The sequence below is a fragment of the Callithrix jacchus genome, chromosome 2 (assembly GCF_049354715.1).
Source record: "Callithrix jacchus isolate 240 chromosome 2, calJac240_pri, whole genome shotgun sequence".
Lineage (NCBI taxonomy): Eukaryota > Metazoa > Chordata > Mammalia > Primates > Cebidae > Callithrix > Callithrix jacchus.
The window spans coordinates 72,709,575-72,730,680 of record NC_133503.1 but is presented as its reverse complement, the minus strand read 5'-3'; the positions used below and the strand labels follow the sequence as shown (position 1 = coordinate 72,730,680).

Here is a 21,106-nt window from a genome sequence, read left to right as displayed (position 1 = left end):
GGGCTGCATAAACTGAGAAAAGAGAACACTTCAACTTCATCTTAACTAACTGCTAACTGAAAGCTCCATTCAACTCTGGAGAGAGGCAGCAAACCCCAGACTTAGCAGCACCTGTGCCCATCAGGGCAGAAATCACAGGCTTTGGCATCTGTCATCACCACTGTTGCAGATCAGACCAAATGGTGTTTACGCTCAACACAACTTAAATTATAGAGGCTGTAAGATGTACTCCTAGGTCTTGTTATTTAATTAAAAGCACATGAAAAAGTTGTACATGAATGTTCATGGCAACATTATTCGCAAGCGCTAAAGGGTGGAAGCAACCCAATCCGTCAAGCGATGAGTGGATTTAAAAAACTGCACCACATCCATACAATGGAATCATATCTTTCCATACAAAGTAATGAAGCTCTGATGCCTGCTACAACCTAGAAGAACTTTGACAACATTATGGTAAGTGAAAGAAGCCAGACACAAAGGGCAGATATTGTGCGATTCCATTTACACTAATGAAATGCCCAGCACAGACAAATCTGTGGAGGCAGAAGGTAGATCATGGCTGCCTAGGCCTGGGAGGACGGGGTGTTGGGGGTTACTGAAGAGTCTGGGGTTTCTTTTCGGAGTGATGAACATGATCTGCGATTGTGGTGATGATTACACCACTCTGTGAACATACTAAGGCCATTCATTGAATTTTTATGCTGTAGTTGGTAAAATATATAGTAATGAATTATGTCTCAATAACATTATTACCAAAAATTTTAAAGGTATAATAATGATTAAAAAATTTAAAAGCATGTAGTATGTTGACAACCTTCTTTCCTTTTTTTCTTTTGAGACAGAGTCTCACTTTGTAGCCCAGGCTAGAATGCAGTGGCACAATCTCTTTTCACTGCAAATTCCGCCTCCCGGGTTCAAGCGATTCTTGTGCCTTAGCCTCCCAAGTAGCTGAGACTACAGACACCCACCACCACCCCTGGTTTATATTTTGTATTTTAGTACAGTCAGGGTTTCACCATGTTGCCCAGGGTGGTCTCAAACTCCTAAGCTCAGACAATCCACCCGCCTTGGCCTCCCAAAGTGCTGAGATTACAGGCGTGAGCCACCACCCCCAGCCGGTAGCCTTATTTCAATCAGATTTATTCTCCTTGTATTTTGTAGTGTGCACTAAAAACATTATTTTGATCAGGGGTCCACGGGCCTCACCAAGCTAGCAGGAGGGTTCATGACATCGAACAGCTATGTTAACTACCATGGCAGAGGACAGGAAGGCTTCCTAGAAGAGGGGTGATGAGAAGCAGGCCTATGGGGTTCCCAGCACTTCAGCAAAAGCCCAGAGGTCTTTAGGGACTGCCACCCGCTCGCTGTCTGCTCTGCTAATGCATGCCCATGTGGCCGGAGGAGACTCAGCTTCCTCAGCCACCAGATCACACCCTTGATGCATACTAGGCCCTGGTTCCCTGAAGCCCTTAAGTCATTTTCAGATTCAACTTCAGCCACGACAAATGGTCCCCTCCTGGGCCTGCCACAAGCACTGTTTCCAAAGTGGGCAAAGCTGACGTTTGATGGGGATATGTGATCTTTCGGAGCTCCTGACCCAGGCCCACAGGGTGAACAGGAAGGTGGATATGGTGGGTAGAACAAGCAGGAAATGACAATGGTCAGGAGGGGCCTTGAATGCTGGCCTTGGGGGCTTATGCTTTACTCTCAAAGTGGAGGAGCCATGTGGAGCATTTTGGGTAAGGCACGGGAGGGAGGCTGGGAGATGACAGGGAAGATGACCTGGAGAGAGAGAAGGCAACAGGGACCCACAGCTCCTCGGGACAACAGCAGCCCGGCTTTCCTCTGGGACCCATCCTCTCCCCAATCCACTCCCAGAGGGTCAGAGAGCAGACGCCTATGACCAGGCCCAGTCAGCCAAGGTCCTGCTCCGCTACCCTGGCTGCAGTGATTTGCCTGAAGCATGTAACCCAACCTAAGCCAATGAGAACTGGCCGCTGGGTTCTCCCAGAAACTCCTGGGAAAACTGGGCCTCCCTCTGCCAGGCGCCGGGTGTGCTGCCCAGGCAGGTCCCACAGGGAGGGCAGCTGGGCTGAAACCGTCGGGGAGGCCTGGGCCACCACCCTGAGCCCCGCATGCCCCCTTTGGCCCCAGCTGCTTGGGCCCCAGTTTTCTGCCACTTGCAGTCACAGGAGTGTGGACCTCGGGACGGCCTGCAGGTGGGACAGGGCAGAGGTGCCAGGGGCACACGTGTGGATGGCAGGACAGGAGCTAGGCCAGCCAATTCTGGTCCACACTCTCCGGATTAACGGCCAAAGGAGACCAACCAGGCCCTCCCAGCCAGGGGGGTGCAGAGGAAGCAACCAGAGCTCTCCCCACACCAAGGCTGCTTCTCCCTCCTCCACATCCCCCTCACCACGTGGGCCTGCGTTTCCCTTCTCGGGGCCTGCCCACCAACAAGACTCTTCTCCTGTTCCAGACTGGAAATCTTTTCCACATCCTAATTGTGTTCAGGTGGGAAGGATTTGGGGAAGAAATGGCGTTTGTGTGTGTCTGTCCACCCCAGCCGGGCAGCTGCCCCAGGAATGCTGTGTTGGTAGGAAGGGCTGGAGGACCCTCAGCCTCAGCCGTGTCCCGAGGGGCTCTTGGTGATGTCAGCAACTCCTGGCCTCTTCCAGTAAACATCTGTTCTCCTTATTCTGACCCAGGAATTCCATTTCAGAACAGTCATGGCCTCCACTGGCAACACATCCCAGGCCGGTGATGCCTGGGGCAGGGAGAGCATCCCAGCCAGGCCTGCCCCCAGCCACTCCTACCCACTCCCCTGGTACCCAAGCCCAGCCCCTAGAGTTCTCAAAAGTGACAAAATCTGCACCTGGCTCCCTGTGTTTCCAAGCACTTTCACACTGTGGTTCCTCCTAGCAGCGCCATCAGGAAAATATTACCTTGTAATAACAAGGACTCTTCACTACTCAGTGCTCGCTGTGGCCTCGCTTCATTTAATCCTCATACCAACCCAGCACCATCAGCTTTTACCTTTCACAGATGAGAAATAGGAGGCTCGCCCAGTGAGGGAAGGAGCAGAAACCAAGCCCACGTGAGATCGTGTCTGACTCCAGCACACAGGGCCTTGCATGGGGCCAATGCCCAGAAACTGAAGTCATGGGAAGGAGAGAGGGAGAGAGGAGAGGAAGAAATGACCAGTTCCAAAGCCCATGCAGCACTCATCTCAAAACAAGAGAAACTCTCAGGCGCCTGCATAGGGACTCAGTGAGAGTGAAGCCCACCAAGGTAACTCTAGGGAGCAATGGGGACTCCCAAGGCACCTGGAGCCATGGGACCCTTCTAAACCCTTCCTTAACTCTAGCCCTCCAGAACATAGGCTCAGCAGACTTCCTGGTTCTCAAGAGAAACTGGAAATCTTGAGCTTTGTGAGAAATTTTCAAACACTGGGAAAGCCAAACAAAACTCATCTGTGGGTGGACATGGCACATGGCCCGCCAGTTTGCAAACTCCACTCTGCACAATGAGAACACTGAAGTTCAGAAAATTATCTCATTGTTTAGGGTAAGGCAGGGACTCAGAGCAGGGCTCCTAAGTCCACATTGGTCCAGGTTGTACCACTGAATCTACTTGCCAGCCTTCTCCTGAAAGGGTCTCACTGAACCACATCCCCGGTGGAAACTCAGGGCATCTTTTAAAGACCACAGTTTTCCTGCCAGCCTGCAAACAATCCTAGGCATGCCTGGTGCACTGCTCCCTGACCACAGGGGACACCTAACATACCACGAGGGTCTGAGAGAGGCTCCTTGACTGAAAGGGAAGGTCATTCGCTGCCACTCGTCCCCATAAAACCACGGCATGGGCACATCCTGCGTTCAAAGCTCTACTTGATGCAGGAGAGCAGGGAAAGAAAAGCCGTGCCACCATGGGGAAATGAACACGGGAGATCCGGTTAGGCCAACGTGTGTCCACTTTGGGTCTACCACCAGCAGCATTCACAGAGGGAGAAGCAGCACCTGGTTCTCAATTCCCTTAGAAAGTAGGTGGGCTAGATGCTCTGAAGACATGGTTGTAGCGCCCACATTGCTAAATTACTAAAATTCTGTTTTACCAACTAGCCAAATGATAAGGTGTAAAATGAATACATGCTGAGAAAGAAGAGATGATATTATGAATTGCAGAAAATAACTGCACACTTAGAGAAGCCTCACCCCCAAAAACATCCACAGAACAGTAACAAGGAAGTTCATGAAGAGTCTAGATGCAAAATAAACATGGAAACTCATATATCTGGGAAGGCAAACATGGGAGATGTCCAAGTAAGAGATTTATTTCAAAAGGACTTTTTGTGATTTTCTGTGATTCATATCTGTGCCACTCTAATAGCAGAGAGACTACTTTGCAAGTCACCGGGAGCAAAGGATCAGAAGGAGGAAGGAGGGGCTGCTGGCCGGGAGGTCACGCCTCGAGGACAGCAGTGCTGGGGCTGGGGCTTGCCAGGTCAACCAAGGCGGTTTGCTGCCGCTCGGCACATGCATGTATAATCTGTACTAATGTGTCATTTTTAACTCTGCTCACTGGGACTAAAGATGTCTGCCTCAATTCCGAGAATATCATTTGTCTGAAATAAGCAGGTTCCAGATCTTCTGAGTAAATGGCCATCGACTGTATCATAAATTAAAAGTATTCCCTGCTATCTATAACAATCTGCTGTAGAATATCATGGAAAACATCCTATGCACAATGGCAACACAATTCTAAGTCTCTTAGTAGTAAACCTACTGGGGTATACTTTTAAAGATCTGAATCAACGTTCTTATTTCCATGAGAAAATTAAACATCATGAAGATGTCATTCATTTGTTCAGCAAAGATTGGCTGAGGGCCTGCTGCAAATGGGACACTATTTTAGGCATTTTTAAAAAACCTCATGATGGTGATACTTACCCTATCAGATATCAGAACATTAGAACAACAGAGAGGCCAGGAATAAACCCCATCTCCTCCATGAACTTCAGAGATGATGGAATATACATCCCAAAGTCAAGAAGAAAGAGTGAGTTCACAAATGACTGGTGTTGGGACAATAACATGGCAATTTAGAAAAAAATAAACACTTAAAACCAATACCTTATACAGTATAAGAAACACACTTCACTTGAATTAAAGGAGTTAAATATTTAAAAATCAAGTCAGGAAAAAAAAAGCAAAGTGTATAATGGAGTACTTCTTTGAAAGGCTGATAATTTTCTGTAGCCTGAGTAACCAGAAGAAATCAACAAGAAAGGCCTGACAGAGCTGAGCAAAGAAATGAAAGGCCAGCACAGTAGAACAGAAAAGGAAGCTCTGCAGATAGAAACCCACCCCAGCTAACAGAGGGTTAATAACTAGCTCCAGGGAGGACCAATCAGCTTCAGAGGAGGAAAGTTGGGGGCAGTAACCACCAGCTATTAAAGAGACAAGTTTCAACTGATTGCCTAATTCCCACCAAGTGTTCCAGGCCAGCCCAGCCCCAGTTGACTCCTGCAGGCCTTGAGGAACCAGGTGGGCACCTGGGGGCAGGTTGGGGAAAGGCTGTGAAGACTCTGAGCCCCCAGAGTCTATCAGGACAGGCTGACACCAAGACAGAGGCAGCCTTCATCTACCCACCCTACACCATGCCCAGTCCTGGAGCAGCCATCCCCGCCCCCAGAGGCCACAGCGTGATCATAGCTGAGACTGTCCCAACCAGGGCCATCTGCCATGTCCAGCAGCCTCTCTGCCACTGCCCTGGCTTTGGTTCTTGATGACCCTAGTCCCAAGGATGCAGAAGCTCCACAAAGAGAAGAATGCAGCAACTCTGGCAACCTTGACGGTGGGGACAGACACCTGGCACACCTTTCCCCTCCCCCAGTGCCCGTCATCTCCACCCAGTGCTGGGCACCCTCCCACTTCCACTCCATTCATTCCCAGATGGAGCAAAGGACAGCCTCATTGGCTCCCTTGCCCAGGTGCCCTCAGGTAAGCAGGACATCACCTGCACAACCTTCCCCAGCAGCCCTGCTTGTAGGACCACCCTCCCCAGTGACGACAGCACATTAGAACCTGGGCACCCCAACAGGAAAGACAGCCCAAAGGCCAAGCCACCCTATCCTAGGTGGGGATGCTCCAGCAGGGCAGGGGCTCAGCCTTGACCTTGTTTGCTGGGAAATGTGCCAAGAACTCAGCAGCAGGCCAAGGAGAGGAGAATTAATCTCCCTTTGCAGCACTTCACCCTGCTTATGCAGGTGGCGGGGCTTACCTGTACTCTGAGGTGGTAAAGGTTATAGCTGGCGCTCCAGCTGCAGTGGAAGGAGCTGGGCTCTGGGCTCTATGGGACCTCACTCCCTGCCCGTGCCCCAATGTCCTCCCAGTACATTGGGATGGCTCCTTGTTGGTTCCCAGAATGTACCTGTTGGCAACGGAGACTTCTGGGTGGTGTTACAGGAGGTGACAAGTAAATAGGAAGCTACGGGTGCAGAGTGCAGCCGATGATGAAGGGCCCCCACCCAGGAAGGGTCCCCCAGGTGATGAAAGACTCTGGGGAAGAAAAGGGGGGCAGGGAGAGGGGAGAAGGGGCAGGGAGGGGAGAGGGCGTAAAGGGAGAAGGGAGAGAAAAGGGGAAAACGGGGGATGAGGGAGAAGACAAGGGAGGGGAGTGGGAAGAAGAGGAACGAGAAAAGAAGAAGGAGAGAGAGGAAGAAAGGGGAAGCGAAGCTGGAGAGAGAAGAGGAGAGGGGGAGGAGGGGAGGAGGAGAAGGAGGGAGAGGCTCCCAGCATCTGGACCCAGCACCACCTTGTCTTGTGACAGTTGTCTCTGCAGCTGCCTTTGGGGCTGTTCAGGAAACTGAGGCCTTCTCCCTGTCAGCAGGGCTAAGCCCTGGCCTGGGACCTCCCCTCATTCTATCAGAGCCCCCAGGCTGGGCGAGGTCCACTGTGATCTGTTTTCACTCACACCGCTTCTGACACCAAACTTGTGGTTTCCCTCACACCCACAAGTTATCCAACCTCCAGACGCTAGCTAGCTGGGTGCCCCACAGTTCCATGCAATACTCACACCAGCTACCTGGGGTCTGCTTGGTCCTCAGGTTAAGGGCTCAGTCCCACAAGGTGGCTCCCCTTCACGTACCGGTTGCAAGTTGCAAAGAAGAACAGCTTTCTATCTGTTCTTCTGACCAATCGGCTCTAAATCAGGAGGGTCCCGCAACTCCCTCCTCACATTCTGTAATTTGCTATTAGGTTACTGCAAAAGTAATTGCAGTTTTGGCCATTAATAGAATGGATCACAGAACTCAGGGAGGCACTACTACCAGTTGATTATTAAAGATACAACCCAGAAACAGCTCCCTAGGAGGGATGCGCAGGGCGAGCTAACCGGAAGGGCTGCAGTGGTTCTGCGCCCGCTCTGGGCACTCACCCTCCCAAGCGTCTCCGTGCGTTCACCAACCCGAAGCTCTCCAAATCTTGTCGTTTAGGGGTTTTCATGGCAGTTCCACTACTCCCATCCCCAGAGGTTTGGGGGAGTGAGGTGGAATTCTCTACCCAATAATCCAGAAACTCTTATATCAGGAACTGGGGAACTCAGACCAAATATGACAATAAAATGTGTTTCTATCTCCCTTAACACTCAGGAAATTACAAAGGTTTTAGGAGCTCTAAGGCAGGAACTAGGGATGAAGAACAAATATACATTTATTATTTCCCACTATCACAGGGCCTCGGACAGCACCTCCGCCTGTGACCTGACATGCATTGCCCGAGGCCCAGAACTCAGCTCAGGGCCAGTGAGCAGGGATCAGTGGCCAGTGGCCAGCCATCATGCAGAGAGCAGAGGGCAGAGGGGAGGGAGGGAGGGAGGGGTGGGAAGAGGAAGGGAAGGGAAGGCAAGGGAGGAGAAGAGACCAAGGAGGATGCCTGCCACTGCCCCCACTTTGCCTGACCAGGTCTTCAGGATCAGTGCTCAATGCTCATGGAACTCCAGGTGCCTACCAAGTGCAGATAACCCTACAGCAAGGGCGAACTGCTGCCTTGGGAGCCCACACCCCCTTATTCTTCCCGCTTCCCTGTGAGGACACCTCCGTACTGTGTGGCCTTGGGGATGGCCATGTGAAAGGAGCTGCCTTCCTGTTGCCAGGGCTCTGGATTTCCACGTGAGAGACACAAGAGCCTAGGGCCGGAACCAACACCGCCATGGCAGCTTCCCACATCCCGGCCTGGCCAACCCCATTGGCCATTGGGTTCCTTCCACCTCAAGTCCCCCAATGGATTCCATCTGACAGAGGCCAGCCAGCCTCATTTCCCTCTGCTCCCTCACTGACCCACACCTTGTGAGGCAGGTGGTGTCGCAACTGGGGAAACAGAGGGTCACGGGCCAGCAAGAGAAGAGCCAGGCCCCAAGTCTGGTGTGTGAGCCCTCACTTCCCACAGCCCTCTCTAGGTCAGTGAGTGCCCATCATGCTGAGCGAAAGACTCTCCTGTGTGGTTTTTTAAAAATGCAAACCCCGGGGGGCACCCAGGTCTGATAAACCAGAACCTCTCAGGATGGGGCCAATGTACAGGTGCTATTCAAAGCTCCTCAAATTCCATGCCCATCAGCAGGCAGGCAGATAGATCACACAGTGGAAAAACTCTTTTCTGCAACACAAGCCACAGATTTCTTTTCTTCTTCTTCTTCTTCTTTTTTTTTTTTGAGACAGAGTCTCACTCTGTCACCCAGGCTGGAGTACTGCAACCTCTGCCTCCCAGGTCCAGGTGATTCTCCTGCCTCAGCCTCCTCAGTAGCTGGGACTACAGGCGTGCACCACCATGCCTGGCTAATTTTTGTGTTTTTAGTAGAGGCAGGGTTTCACCATGTTGGCCAGGCTGGTCTTGAATGCCTGACTTCAAGTGATCCACCACCTCAGCCTCCCAAAGTGCAGGTATTACAGGCATGAGGCACTGTGCTGAGCCTACAGATTTCTTCTAAGGAGGGAAATGTCTAAGTACCTTCTAGGAGCACATGGGATAACAGACAACAGTGAGACTGGGAGGGCAGGGGACTGTGCAGGAAGCACCACCGCCTCAGAGCAGAGGGCAGAGTCCGCTGTAAGACACAGGAGGAGAATGGAGGGGTTGCTCCAGAGAAACTGGACAGCGGGACAGAGACACCACTGTGGAGGAGGAAAAGAACCCTCAAATCAAGTGGAAATCCCCCACACATGGCCCAAAGGGCTTTCCAAGAACAGGGACCTGTGTGGCAGGAAGGTGCTTGCTCCCCATCTTCTGCAGGAAGGCTCTCCCTCCCTATGAGTGTTTTCCATGGTACGTATGGGGACTAGGTTTCATTTCTAGCCCAGCAAAGTGGATAGCAGAGGCCCTGAGGCTGAGAACACAAGCACCTTGGAATTGCAACATCTCTGGCTTTTGGAGGTGGGAAAAGAGAGCGTTAAGAATTAAGACACATTTTATCCTGATTTCAGCTCCTTTGCTGATAAAAATGGGATCTTAGAAAATGAGAATTCAGAGGATATTGCCTTCACATTAAATCCATCTTAATCCACAAGCAAAGATTGTATTAAGCAGAGCAACACTGGGGCGTTGCCGGTAAAGCCACAGACGAGGATGCACATAGCCATGGCTGTGACTTCACATCGCTCTGAAGGTTCCAGACAGTGCATATTGGAGATGAGAATCCAAAATGATCAGTGTTTATAGAGAGTGCAACTGTATACCTAGAAAACCCAAGGGACGCCACAAAGATATATTAAAACTAATGAGTTCAATCAAACCACTTGATAAAAGATAGTTCCATAAAAATCAGTAACCTTCCTGTGCACCAACAATAGATAGAAAGTATTCAATTCACAATGACAGAAAGAAAAAAACCCTCAAAATAACCCTGATTTTTAAAAATGGATGACCTATCTTAAACAAAACATGTAATACTTTATGGAACAGCATCAAAGCATAATGAAATAAACTGAAAAACACACCATGTTCCTGATAAATACTGTAAATTACGTCAATTCCTCCTTTAATTCGCTTCTAAAGCTTAATTTACTATCAATCAAATTCATGAGGGATTTTTCTCCCCGACAAAACAATTCTACATTTGAAAAATAAACATATGTGACCAGCCAAGAAAATTTTGCAAGAGAAACCAGCAAAGGGGGAAGTATTCGGCCAGATGTTCCAAAGCCACACAGTCCAACAGAAATAGAACTGGAGCTTTATATGTAGCCGCATCTTAAAAAAAAAAAGTCACAGGTGAAACTAATTTCAGTAATATATTTTACTTAACCCGGTATGCCCAAAATATTATCATTTCAACCTGTAATCAATACTTTACAATGATCTATTAAACATTCTGCATTCTTTTTGGGGGGTACTAAGTCTTTGAAATCCAATGTATATTTTACACTCAGAGCACCTCTCAATTCAGACCAGCCACATTTTAAGTATTCAATAGCTTTGTGTGGCTTATAGCTGCTGTATTGGACAGCGAAGCTTCAAAGTACTTAATACTTTGAATATTAGAGCCTTAAAGTTCTAATAATAAACACAGCTTAGTATTGGTACAAGAACGGAATGATGGGAAAGTAGAATGTATCTGTGGTATTGCTTAACCCGAGGTTTCACTTGCAACTGACTGGCAGTGGCACACACTATGATCCATAAAATAGGGAGATATAGATATATACCAACATGCTCAAAGCTCTCAAGTCCCTGTCATACGTCCAGAAGCTTTGTTCCAATCAGAATGGCCACTATTGAGCCTTGGACAAGTCTTGCATGAAACATAAAGACACCCTACTTTCCGTGTAGTCCCAATCCCTGCTTTCAAAGGAAAAATACTTAGGTTTAAAGATGAATCCTGGATGTTCTGCTCAGAGAGCTGTGAGGGCTGCTCCCTCCAACACGCATTTTTCAGTTTCCCACCCCTGAACTGAGGATGCACTCGGCGGGTCTCACACCCTGGCCCTGGCCCCACCTCCTGGGCCACAACGCTTCTGACTGCAGTCCCTCGCTGGAGGCGCATGCCAGTCAGCACCCAGGACACTCAAAATGTCTTTGAAGAATCATACTGTGAGGGCGAAAAGTTAGGGTGCATGCAGAAAGGCGTGTGTGGCTTTACACTGATGAGGCAAATACCTAACCCTGGAGGAAGGATCGCTACTCCGTAATTTCACCAGAGGAAGACCCCTGGAAGCGGACGAAGCTGCCTGAACTCAGTTCCCAGGAGCCATGCCAAGTGATGACCAGGCAGGAGAAATGGCCCACCCGTTAGGCTGCAGACAGCATCAGAGAAACCAAGCACTGCAGAGTGGGGCCTGCACCTCCAGGGGACCACAGGTAGGGCGCACAGTTGCAGTTTAAATGGGAGTGTCTTCTCTTTCTTGGTGGTGTATAAAGTGAGGTTTGTCCTGTAACTGATGGCATATTCGAATGAGACACAGACACAGACACCACTTTCCACCCCCAGGCCAGTGAAGTGCATACGAACAGAACCCACCTCCAGACCACACTAAGCACCTGCTTCCCTGGGTTAACCCCTGAAATGCACAGGGAGGGATGGGGATGGTCTAGAACCTGCCTGGCCTCAGCAGCACCCAAGCCTTGGTCCTCGACACCAGGATTCCCTTTGCCTCCGAGCGGAAGCTGTGCACCCCACTCTGCAACTCTGGAGTCGTCGTGCAGTGTAATTGAAATTCATGGACAAGCCCAAGTAGCCGGCTCCAGGCTGGGTAATAACTTCTCCATATTAATGGCAGCACTGCAGACCCAGTGGACAGCTGACATTTAATATGAAACATACGCAGCAGAGTGAGCAGCTCCCACCTGGATCCTCCCATTCTGGGGTGCCCACCAGTAGGGGATGGGGGTGTCTAAGGTGGCCTCAAGATTGAGGGAACTGGGGTCTTCCTCTCCCTTCAGTACCTCTACCCCACTTCAGGCCCCTCTTCTGCAGGACGCAGAAAACCCCTCCCGAGAAATACATAAACACATGCTGGCCCATGCTCATTCAAATGAACACACTCCCATGCAGACATACTCATGTGCACACAGTCACATGTCCACACTCATTCAGACATGCACTCACATATGCACCCCCCCACACACACACACACACTGTGTGCACGCACTCCTAGATGCAAGACAGGCACAGGCAGCATGCACAAGCATACACTCCCACACACTCCCTCCACGCACAGGCCAGAAAAATGCACACACTCTTACACGCCCCCTCCACGCACAGGCCAGGAACACGCACACACTCCCACACTCCCACACACCCCCTCCATGCCCAGGCCAGGAACACGCACACACTCCCACGCACTCCCTCCATGTCCAGGCCAGGAACACACACACACTCCCACACACCCCCTCCACACACAGGCCAGCAACACGCACATACTCCCACATACCCCCTCCACGCACAGGCCAGCAACACATACACACTCCCACACACCCCATCCACGCACAGGCCAGGAACACACACACACTCCCACACACTCCGCCATGCACATGCCAGAAACACACACACACGTTCACATGCAGCCAGCAGCCTGCTGTTCTGGAAGCAACACAGAGACCCCCAGGACTGCCCAAGCCAGAGAGGGAGGTGGGATAAGGAAGAACAGGTCTACCTGCCAGCAGAGACCCAAGGTCCCAGGAGGGACGCCAGGCACACTTGCCCCTCTGGGTCTTCAAAGACTGACCTTGAATGTCAGGCCAGTGGGTTTGGTTTTTTTTAAGAGCAGTAAGAACCACAACTCAGGCTGCCACGAGGCAAAGCTGGCCTCACTGCTGAGAGGATGTTCCTGGCCCTGGGGCTCACAGCAGATGAGTCCCTGGCTGATTCCCTTGCCCCTGTGAGCCTCACAGCAGGCCTGGGTGAGGACCTGGCCTTCACCTCCCAGCTGACTGCAGGGGCGCCGGCCCTTACTCAGGCATGACTCACTAAGTGTTGGAGACACAGGGGATGGGGAAGCCACAGAGAGCCATCAGGCAGGAGAAGCCTGCCACAGCTGAGTGAGCACATGGCTGCGTGCAGTGACCAGTGCCAGAAACATGCCCAGCCACACCATGGAGTGCAGGCTGGGGCTGGGCAACACAATGCAGAGGCCCAGGAAGAGCTGGCCTCCCTGGGTTCCAGCTGAGACCAGCACTGACTCTGCTGGCCTTCATGAGGGGCTGGGAGCTGGCTCCACTCTGCCTCTCCCTAAAGGATTCCAGGGGAGAGGCCAGCCCACACAGAGAGAACACCGCATATGTACTGCTAGAGCCTCAGTTTCCTACCTGTGAAATGGAGCCACAGTGGCTGGCTCCCAGGAAGACTGCAGGGGCTGGGTTCAAAGCCCCAAGTGGAGGTAGACGGTGTGGATGCTGCTCCTCGGACCCCCTTCTGAGGCTGACCACTGCCTCCAGAGGGACTGCGCCTGCACTGCTGGGTGCCTCAGGCATCTCCGTAGGGGCCCTCAGCTCAGGTAAGGCTGTGGGGGAGGGAGCCACTGCCCCCCCCACTCCCAGGGGCACCTGAGGAGGACGCTGGAGTTCTGCCCCCTGCAGTCCTTGCTCCCAGAGTCTCATTCCAGACCAGCAGAGCATGTGACTCAGGTCAGAGCTGGAGGGCCCTGGCCAGGTCACAGGGGCCTTGAATGTCAGGCCAGTGGGTTTGGATTTTTTTTAAGAGCAGTAAGAACGGTCTTAAGTGAAGGCATAACATGAGTTGCTTCGTGGTTTATAAAAGCCCCTCTGGCTGCAGCTTGGAGAAGAGTTGTCGGGGAGAGACCAGGGAGCACTGGGGGGCTTGGGAACAGAGGCGGGGCTTGGGAACAGATGCAGGGCTTGACACCAGGCATGAAGGGCAGCCGGGGCCTGACAGCTCTAGGATTGAAACTGGCTAGAGGAGTGTGACCCTCGAAAGGTGGGGTCTGGAGGAGAGTGGGGAGACCCATGTGACTTGAGGAGTATGGAGTCATCCAGGGAAGGGGTTCCAGAGGCAGCTGAGCAGGCAAGCCTGGAGCCAGGAGGACTTCTAAGCCCAACATGGGGTCTGGAGTCCAGGCACAGGGTGGCCACACCCATTTTCACCATCCTGCACAACTGTCCTCCTCCTTTCTCAAACGATAGGCCCCTCTCCATTCCAAAGTTTGGAAGTCTGTCCCTCCCCCAGTCCCAAACGTGGGCAGGAGACTTGGGTTAGGCCTGCGCCACAGCTATGGGTTTGGAGACAGGCCTCAGATCCCTCCCCCAACTCTCACAGGTATCACCCGGAGAGGAGGACCTTCCATTTTGGAGGGTTGCCTCCTTGGAAAACAAGTTGCACTTGGAGCCACTGGTGGTCCCATGTGGTGGGCTGGGGTTGAGGCATGGAGAACAATTCTGAAATGAATGCAGAGTGGCAGGGCTGAGAGACGAATAGCATGCTCTGAGCCTCTGGATTCAGCCACGCCTGAGGCCGACACTCCTCAGGACCCCCAGATAATAGGCCCATGGTGTTCCTTGTTTGTTTCATCCACTATGAGCAGGGGTTTCTGTCACTTAAACGGAGCAAGTCTTAAGGAAGGCGACAAGTTTGGCAGAGGCTGAGAGTGGCCTTAGCAGCTGTGTAGGCTGCTTGCCGCTGGGGCCTACAGGGGCCTCTGCTCCTATCTGGGGAGCCCCAACACCCTAGAGAACCCAGAGGTTCCTGCAGCCCCTCTTTGATCTTCCTGACAACCTCTCATTGCAATCCAGGTATTGTCAAGAAGAGGTGGGAGGAAGGAAGACCCTACCACAGGCAGCTGCAAATCCCAGGTGCCCCTGGCCTGCGCTGCACAGTCCCAGGCCCCTGCCAACCCCACACCTGCCTGATCTGCTCTAGCACCTGAGCCTGCTGGAGCCCAGTGTGTGGCCTCGAAGGCAGCAGCCTTACTGGGAAAAATGAAGCTCATCTGGATCCCTTAGGCCAGCTTCTGACTTCTCTCTGTGGCCTTTATGACTCATAATGTCCAGCAAGACAGAGTGGGTGCCTGGCCTGGACAGCAGCCCCACAGGGGAGCCCCAGCCTGAAAGTCAGCAGCCCTGGCTTCCTTCTTGCTGAAGGACCTTGGATGTCTCTGAGCCTCAGCCATGAAATAAGACAGCTCTAACTTATAGGGTTGTGGGGCTCACATCAAGCCCCCAGGGAAGGGCACACACTTCCTCCTTCGGGCCCAGGATTGGACCAGGAGGTCCAATGTGGGAGGGCAGATGGTCTCCACCACCCAGCCCATGGAGGATTTCTCCACTGGCCCTGCCCAGCCAGGCAGCAGAGGACCCCTGGGCTGCCCTGAGTGGACAGGCAGAGGCGGGCAGGGTATGGAAGTCACAACTGCAGTCCCCCACCAGTGAGGGCTTAGGCCACCCATAGGAGCTGCAGCCCAGCACAGGTCACCAGCCATTCAAGGGCCACTTAGCTCCCAGGCCTGCTCTAGGCTGCACTCACGCTGATGGTGGTCAAACCTACAATGAGCATGTCTCCAGGAGTCAAATAAGAAAGGTAGGAAATATTTTAAAGAAATGTATTTTAAAAATTCTTTTTGTAGGCATGCAGAAAAGGCAATAAAACGTAGTAAGGATGACCTCAAAATCAGACAAATATGTGTTCAAATACTGGTTTTGAAGCTTGAAGCAAGCTATCTCAACCTTCGGAGCCTTGGTTTATTCATCTGCAGAGGGGAATGATTTCGGGACATGTTCCACGTGGTGCTGTGAGGGTTAAACAGGCAATGTGGCAATGGGGGCTCCGCAGAGAGCCTGGCACAGAACACTAATAGGAACACAGTCGGTTGTCACTTATCATTAACACCTTTTACACCGAAAGGCTTCTCACTGGGTATTTAATGAGCATGTAAAAATCATGTGAATTTAGCACACCTACCACGTGGCTGGAGAGATACTACAAAACTCTTCTGTAGCAACGTGATGTACAAGAACACTTTGTTCAGCATTTTTGGCTCAGGCCTTGTGCAGAGGTACATTTTAACCCCTCTATGTGGATATTACAAATAACTTCTGTCCAGCCACTCCACCTCACAGAGCCTGAGTGTTCCCTTGTAACCAGGGATGAAGATACCTCCCCGACAGGTGCTCTGCGAGGACAACAGGCACCCTGGGTAAAGCCCCAGGTCCTTGGCAAAGAAGCCTATCATAATAGCACAGGGGGATTTAAAAGCAGAACAGACACATACAGAACAAAAAAAAAAAGAAAAAGAAAAAAAGTAAGAAAAGAAGAAGAACCAATAGAATGGTGCTGTCCCGCTGTCCGAGGCCATTATTCACTGACAGCATTCAAGGCCGCTCAGGGAGGTACAGCCCCTTTTCCAACCCCAATATTCTTCCCAGTCTGTCTGGTACAAGGGACACCTCAGCAGGCCTGCCCTGCCCTGGCTAATTCACACCTGATACCTCTGCACATGCTCCTCCCTCTGCCCAGGTTGCCAACCTGCATCTTTTCCAGCTGGCCTCTCATTCTTCCAGTCCCCATTCAAACAGCCCCCTAGGAGCATACTCTTCAAGCTTTGGCCAGAGCTCCATCAGCCACCCTGAGGACCGGAGGCCCTGGGTGAGTACCAAATCTGCCTCATCGCTGACCAGTACAGGGGATAAACACATGAGAAGGTGTTAGCTGAAGAAATGAATCACCAAATGAACTGCTGAATGAATGAAACAGTGACAAATCCTCACCAAAACATTCTCCATCAGGAATTCATAGCACACAGATGTCAGCCCATCAACAGACTGCATCCCCATGTCAACTCCCTCCACCTCACCTCATCCTAAGTTGGCAGCAAGCATCTCCTTTCATTTAGGAAATTCACCTCCATTGTAAAATGGGACACACCTCTGAGGCCCAGGACCTCCTTGGAGACAGTGGGCAATGTAAAGCGCTCGCCATTTTAACCCAACTCCTCCAGAGATATTTACAGTTGTCTGCAATATGCCCAGGTTCTAACTAAATCCAGCCAAAGGCAGTGATTTTCCGAAGCAACAAGTGACATTTTGTGTCTCCATAAAAAGAATGGCAGCGGTTGTGGGGCCCTGGTGTAATTGCCGGCTCTGCAGAATGTAGGATGAGCCTGAGTGCCTGAGTAGGGGTGTGCTCAGGGCCCACGGGGCTGGGGGAGTGGCCACTCACTCGGGGTAGGAATGCCCTGAGCAGCAATTAGAGCGGAGCCCATGGTGGGCGGCTTCTGATGTCTGGCTAGCACAGCCAGCCTGACCACCACACACCCAATCCAAAATAGAAAACTGCAGTGGCTTCTGCTGTGTGCCAGGCCCCAGGCAGCCGGACAGAGCACCACCAATGTCAGCCTCCTCCCTCAGCATTGATCCAGGCTTCCTCTAAGGCCCCCTTGTGCTGAGCCACGGTCCCTCCTGCCCTCTTCAGGAAGCAGAGCTTCCCAGAGCTCCAGTCACAGGACTAGAGAGGACCAGGCAGTCCCAAAAGGGACCCCCTAGCCTCTCTGTTGTCCTTCAGGGGCTGTCCCCAAAAGATTGAGCAGCTCATGGGCACTAGAGTCTTCATTTCCAAATGCACCCCTCAGCTCAAAATAGAGAAAACCAACTTTTCAAATAACTAGCTGGAGTTTAACAGGAAACCAGAGCAGAAAAACCAGTGGTTTCCAGTCAGCCAAGGGGCAGAAGGCTAACTGGGCATTTCAGCACCACTGCCTGCCCCCTAGGCTGGCATCACCTGCACACAAGGAAACAGGAAGACTGACTGCCAGTCTATAAGTCCACCACACATATATCATGCATGCCAATATCCACAAGGACAGACTTGCACTCAACAGATGCTCAACACATGTATGTGCAGAAACCCACAGACACATGCACAAGAGACAGTGGCACATACACGTTCACACAGGTGCATAGGCAAGTAGATGCAGGCACACACTAACGTTCTGGAACACATGTGCACACACTCACACAGGTACATACACATACACACACACACACACCCTTGGATACAAGCCAGAGACCTGTGCAGACAGGCAAAAGAGAGATGTGCGCCTGCCTGCTGAGCCTTTTGGAGACCCGGGCCCTCCCCTTGTATAAATGGCCCCTTGCTCAGTCCAATCAAAACAACCTGTCTTCCAGCCAACCACTTCATTTGGAGCACGAGGCTCCCTAAAACGCGGGGAGGGCAGAGAAAGTCGTCAGCGCAGGCCTTCCCCTCCCAAGGGACTCCCAGGTAACCCTTTTCCAAATCCCAGGCAAGAGCAGCGGAGAGAAAGGAGCGAGGGAAGTGCGTACTCACCAGCCCATCGCAGTTGCTGAGCGCCACAGAGGAGGCTTCGGCTAGGCCGGCCACGTCCCCGACGTAGAGACAGCTCCCGAGCAGGGGCTCCACGCGGGTGGTGCCCGTCTCGCCCTGCCACTCCATAGTGGCCCCGGGAGCCACAAGGCGGTGGTTGGGCCGCAGCCGCAGGTGCAAGTCTCGGCCAAAGACAGTGACATTGTAGAAGAGGTGGTTGCCAGGGTCCTCCTCGTTGCCTCCGGGGAAGCTCGGGGTCCGGACCTGGGCAGCCCTGCGGGCTCGTACCCCTGCCCCGGCCGTAGCTGCCGACACCACGTGGGACACCAAGCGGCCCTGGGCGTCAGTGCGCACGGGCACCGCCAGGATGCGCTCGGCTCCGTGCCCCAGGAACCCGCCTGCAACGGGAAGGGGCGTTAGATCAGCAGAGCCCCAGAGCCCCAGAGCCCCAGAGCCCCGCCGGCAAGCCACGCCCCCCAGACCCCGCCCCACTGCGAGGGGAAGGGGCATTCCGCCAGGCGACCCCAGAAGCCAACCTGCACCTCCCCGGCTTTCCTGCAACCAAGAAGGAGCGTTAACAGGGCCACGACTCCAGGGCTCCGCCACCCCCAAACCAGGGACCCTGCCTGCCAAGAGCTCTGCCCCCGGCACTGTTCCGGATTGGGGCTAGGTGGGAACCTCCCTGTGCCCGAAGGGACTACCCGGTCAGATAGTCGCTCCACCCTTGAACCTACAGTCCTTGGCAGGACGTGGGGCTGCTCGGAAGCCATTCCAGGTTGGCCCCCTTACGCGGGCGCCAGGACCCCTCGGCGGCCCCTGCCTCCGGAGAGCTGTCACCGCTGGCCTGAACAGCGGAGACTCGGCTTCCCCGAGCATTGGCGGCCTGTCCTGCCTGTCCAGCTCCCCCTCAGCCCGCTGCCGTCCCCATCTCCCCTAGCGCCCGAGGACAGGGAGGGGTGGAACAGGGTCCCTCCGGTCTCCGGGGATCCCCTCCGGGGCGCCCCAACCAATCCTCAGGGCCCAAGGCGACGCGCTGGGCAGCCGGCTCCTCCCGAGCGTCCCTGGACGCGAGTCCAGGCGCCGCCTCACCCTGGCTCCCCTGGACCCGCTGGGGCTGACTCTGCGCCCTCCGCCGCGGGGCTTTCCCGGCCCTCCGTCTGCACCCTCAGCGAATCCGGAGCCGCCAGTCCTCCGAGGCTCCCCCCGGCCCAAGGCGCTCTGGTGCGCCGCGGGGCGCCCCCTGCCCGACCAACCCGGCCCCGAAGTTAGCCAACTTGGCCCCGGGCGGGGCGCGCGGAGTTTGCCCAAGTCAGGCTGGACGACGCCTGGGGAGGGGGCGGCAAGGCAAGCGGGACGGGGCCCGGCAGGCGGGGCACGCGGGACGTGGGGGCCCGGCTGCACCTACCTGGGGGGTCGGCGGCAGCTGCGAGCCTGGCGTTGGCGGGCGGCGGCGGCGGCAGCAGGAGCGGCGGCAGCAGTAGCAGCAGCAGCGCGGGGCAGAGCAGGCGGCGAGCGGCTCCCGCCGGTGGATCCATGGCAGCAGGACTGCAGCCGGGGCCCCGCACTCCCAGCCGGCGCGAAAGTTCCCCGCGCGCCGCCCAGCCCACATCTGGGGGCAGCTGGAGCCGCCCGCAGCTGCAGCACCGCAGGGCGCGGGGCGGAGGAGGCGAGGAGCTGAGGGGAGGGCGGGGGAGCGCGGAGGGAAGGCGGGGAGAGGGAAGGAGCTAGCGAGCGAGCTAGCGAGGGAGGCGGGCGGGAGGGAGGAGAGCGAGGGAGAGGGCGGGGACGGCGGGCGCCTCAGCCTGCGGTGACCCGGCGCTTCTCGGCGCGGCCGCCGCCGCCGCCCGCTTTCCTCTTCGTGCCGCGGCCGCCGCGGTGCTGGTTTCGCAGCGAAGCAGAGACACCCCAAGGCGGCGGCAGAGAAGCGCCACGGGCCGGGCCGGGGGAGCCCCTCCGCCAGCCACCCCAGGCACACAACCTCCGAGAGCTGCGCCGGCAGAACGTCCCCACCTAGAGAGTCCTCCGGGTGCCGGGTCCCACCCATCAGTGGGAATCAAAGGATGCTTCTCCCTCTCTCTGTGCCCTGGGGCAGGACAGCGTGTAGGAATGAAAGGGGAGGGGGGAACTGACTACTGGGTCCTAGGGGCTGAGCCAGGCCTGATGCCCAGATGGAGGCCGCAAAGGCCAGAAGATGCTGTTAGGAGGGTACACCCAGGCTGCGACCCCAAAGATCAACTTTTGCCCTTACTGAGAGAAGTAAGATTCCTTCAATCCCCAGCTCCTCTTCCTCTGAAGTCCCTGTCCCCTGTCCCCCGTCCCCCATCTGCCTTCCCATCCCTCCGCTGCAGCCTCAGCACAACCTCTTCCTGCCAGACCTGGGCTCTCTGCCCATGAGCACAGTCAGGCTCCTGCCCTCACCTGTCCTCAACCCCACGTATGCATTCTGTCCTCCCGCCATTGCACTCTCAGCCCCCAACCTGAAATGGCCTCTCCAAGATCTGCCTACCATTTCCACTCCAGCATCCAAGGGCACCTCGGTTCATCCTGGGGCCAGTTTGCTGTTAGAGGCCATTGCCAACCGGAACCTGTCCCCTATCTCTCCTCCCCAGCAAGGCCCTGATCCTCCCATGCTGTCTATGCTCAGCAGCCCCTCCCCAGGGGCCCGCCTGGGAGCCACCTTTCAGGCTGTTGGACATCTCTGCTCTGGGACGCCCAATTTCTGCCTCACTTCCCCAGAGAGTGAACACCTGCCCCTTTGATCTTCTCATTCGCCCTGCCCCAGGCCTGTGTGACTAGGGCTTTGGCCTTTGCCCTGGCCAGGGGC

At 54.0% G+C, this 21,106-nt stretch overlaps 1 protein-coding gene across 2 annotated transcripts in view; it reads right to left on the bottom strand.

The window, feature by feature from the left end:
- The window catches only part of ADAMTS2 (ADAM metallopeptidase with thrombospondin type 1 motif 2), a 220,637-nt gene extending 200,687 nt beyond the window's left edge, over positions 1 to 19,950 (bottom strand). For both annotated transcript variants that reach the window (XM_054251961.2, XM_002806603.6), the window contains exons 1-2: positions 19,688 to 19,950; positions 18,286 to 18,680 (exon numbers count right to left, since the gene is read on the bottom strand). In XM_054251961.2, coding sequence (XP_054107936.1) covers positions 18,286 to 18,680; positions 19,688 to 19,817 — 525 coding nt within the window. In that variant the 5' untranslated portion in view covers positions 19,818 to 19,950. The remainder of the gene's footprint in view (positions 1 to 18,285; positions 18,681 to 19,687) is intronic.
- Positions 19,951 to 21,106: the final 1,156 nt, after the last annotated feature.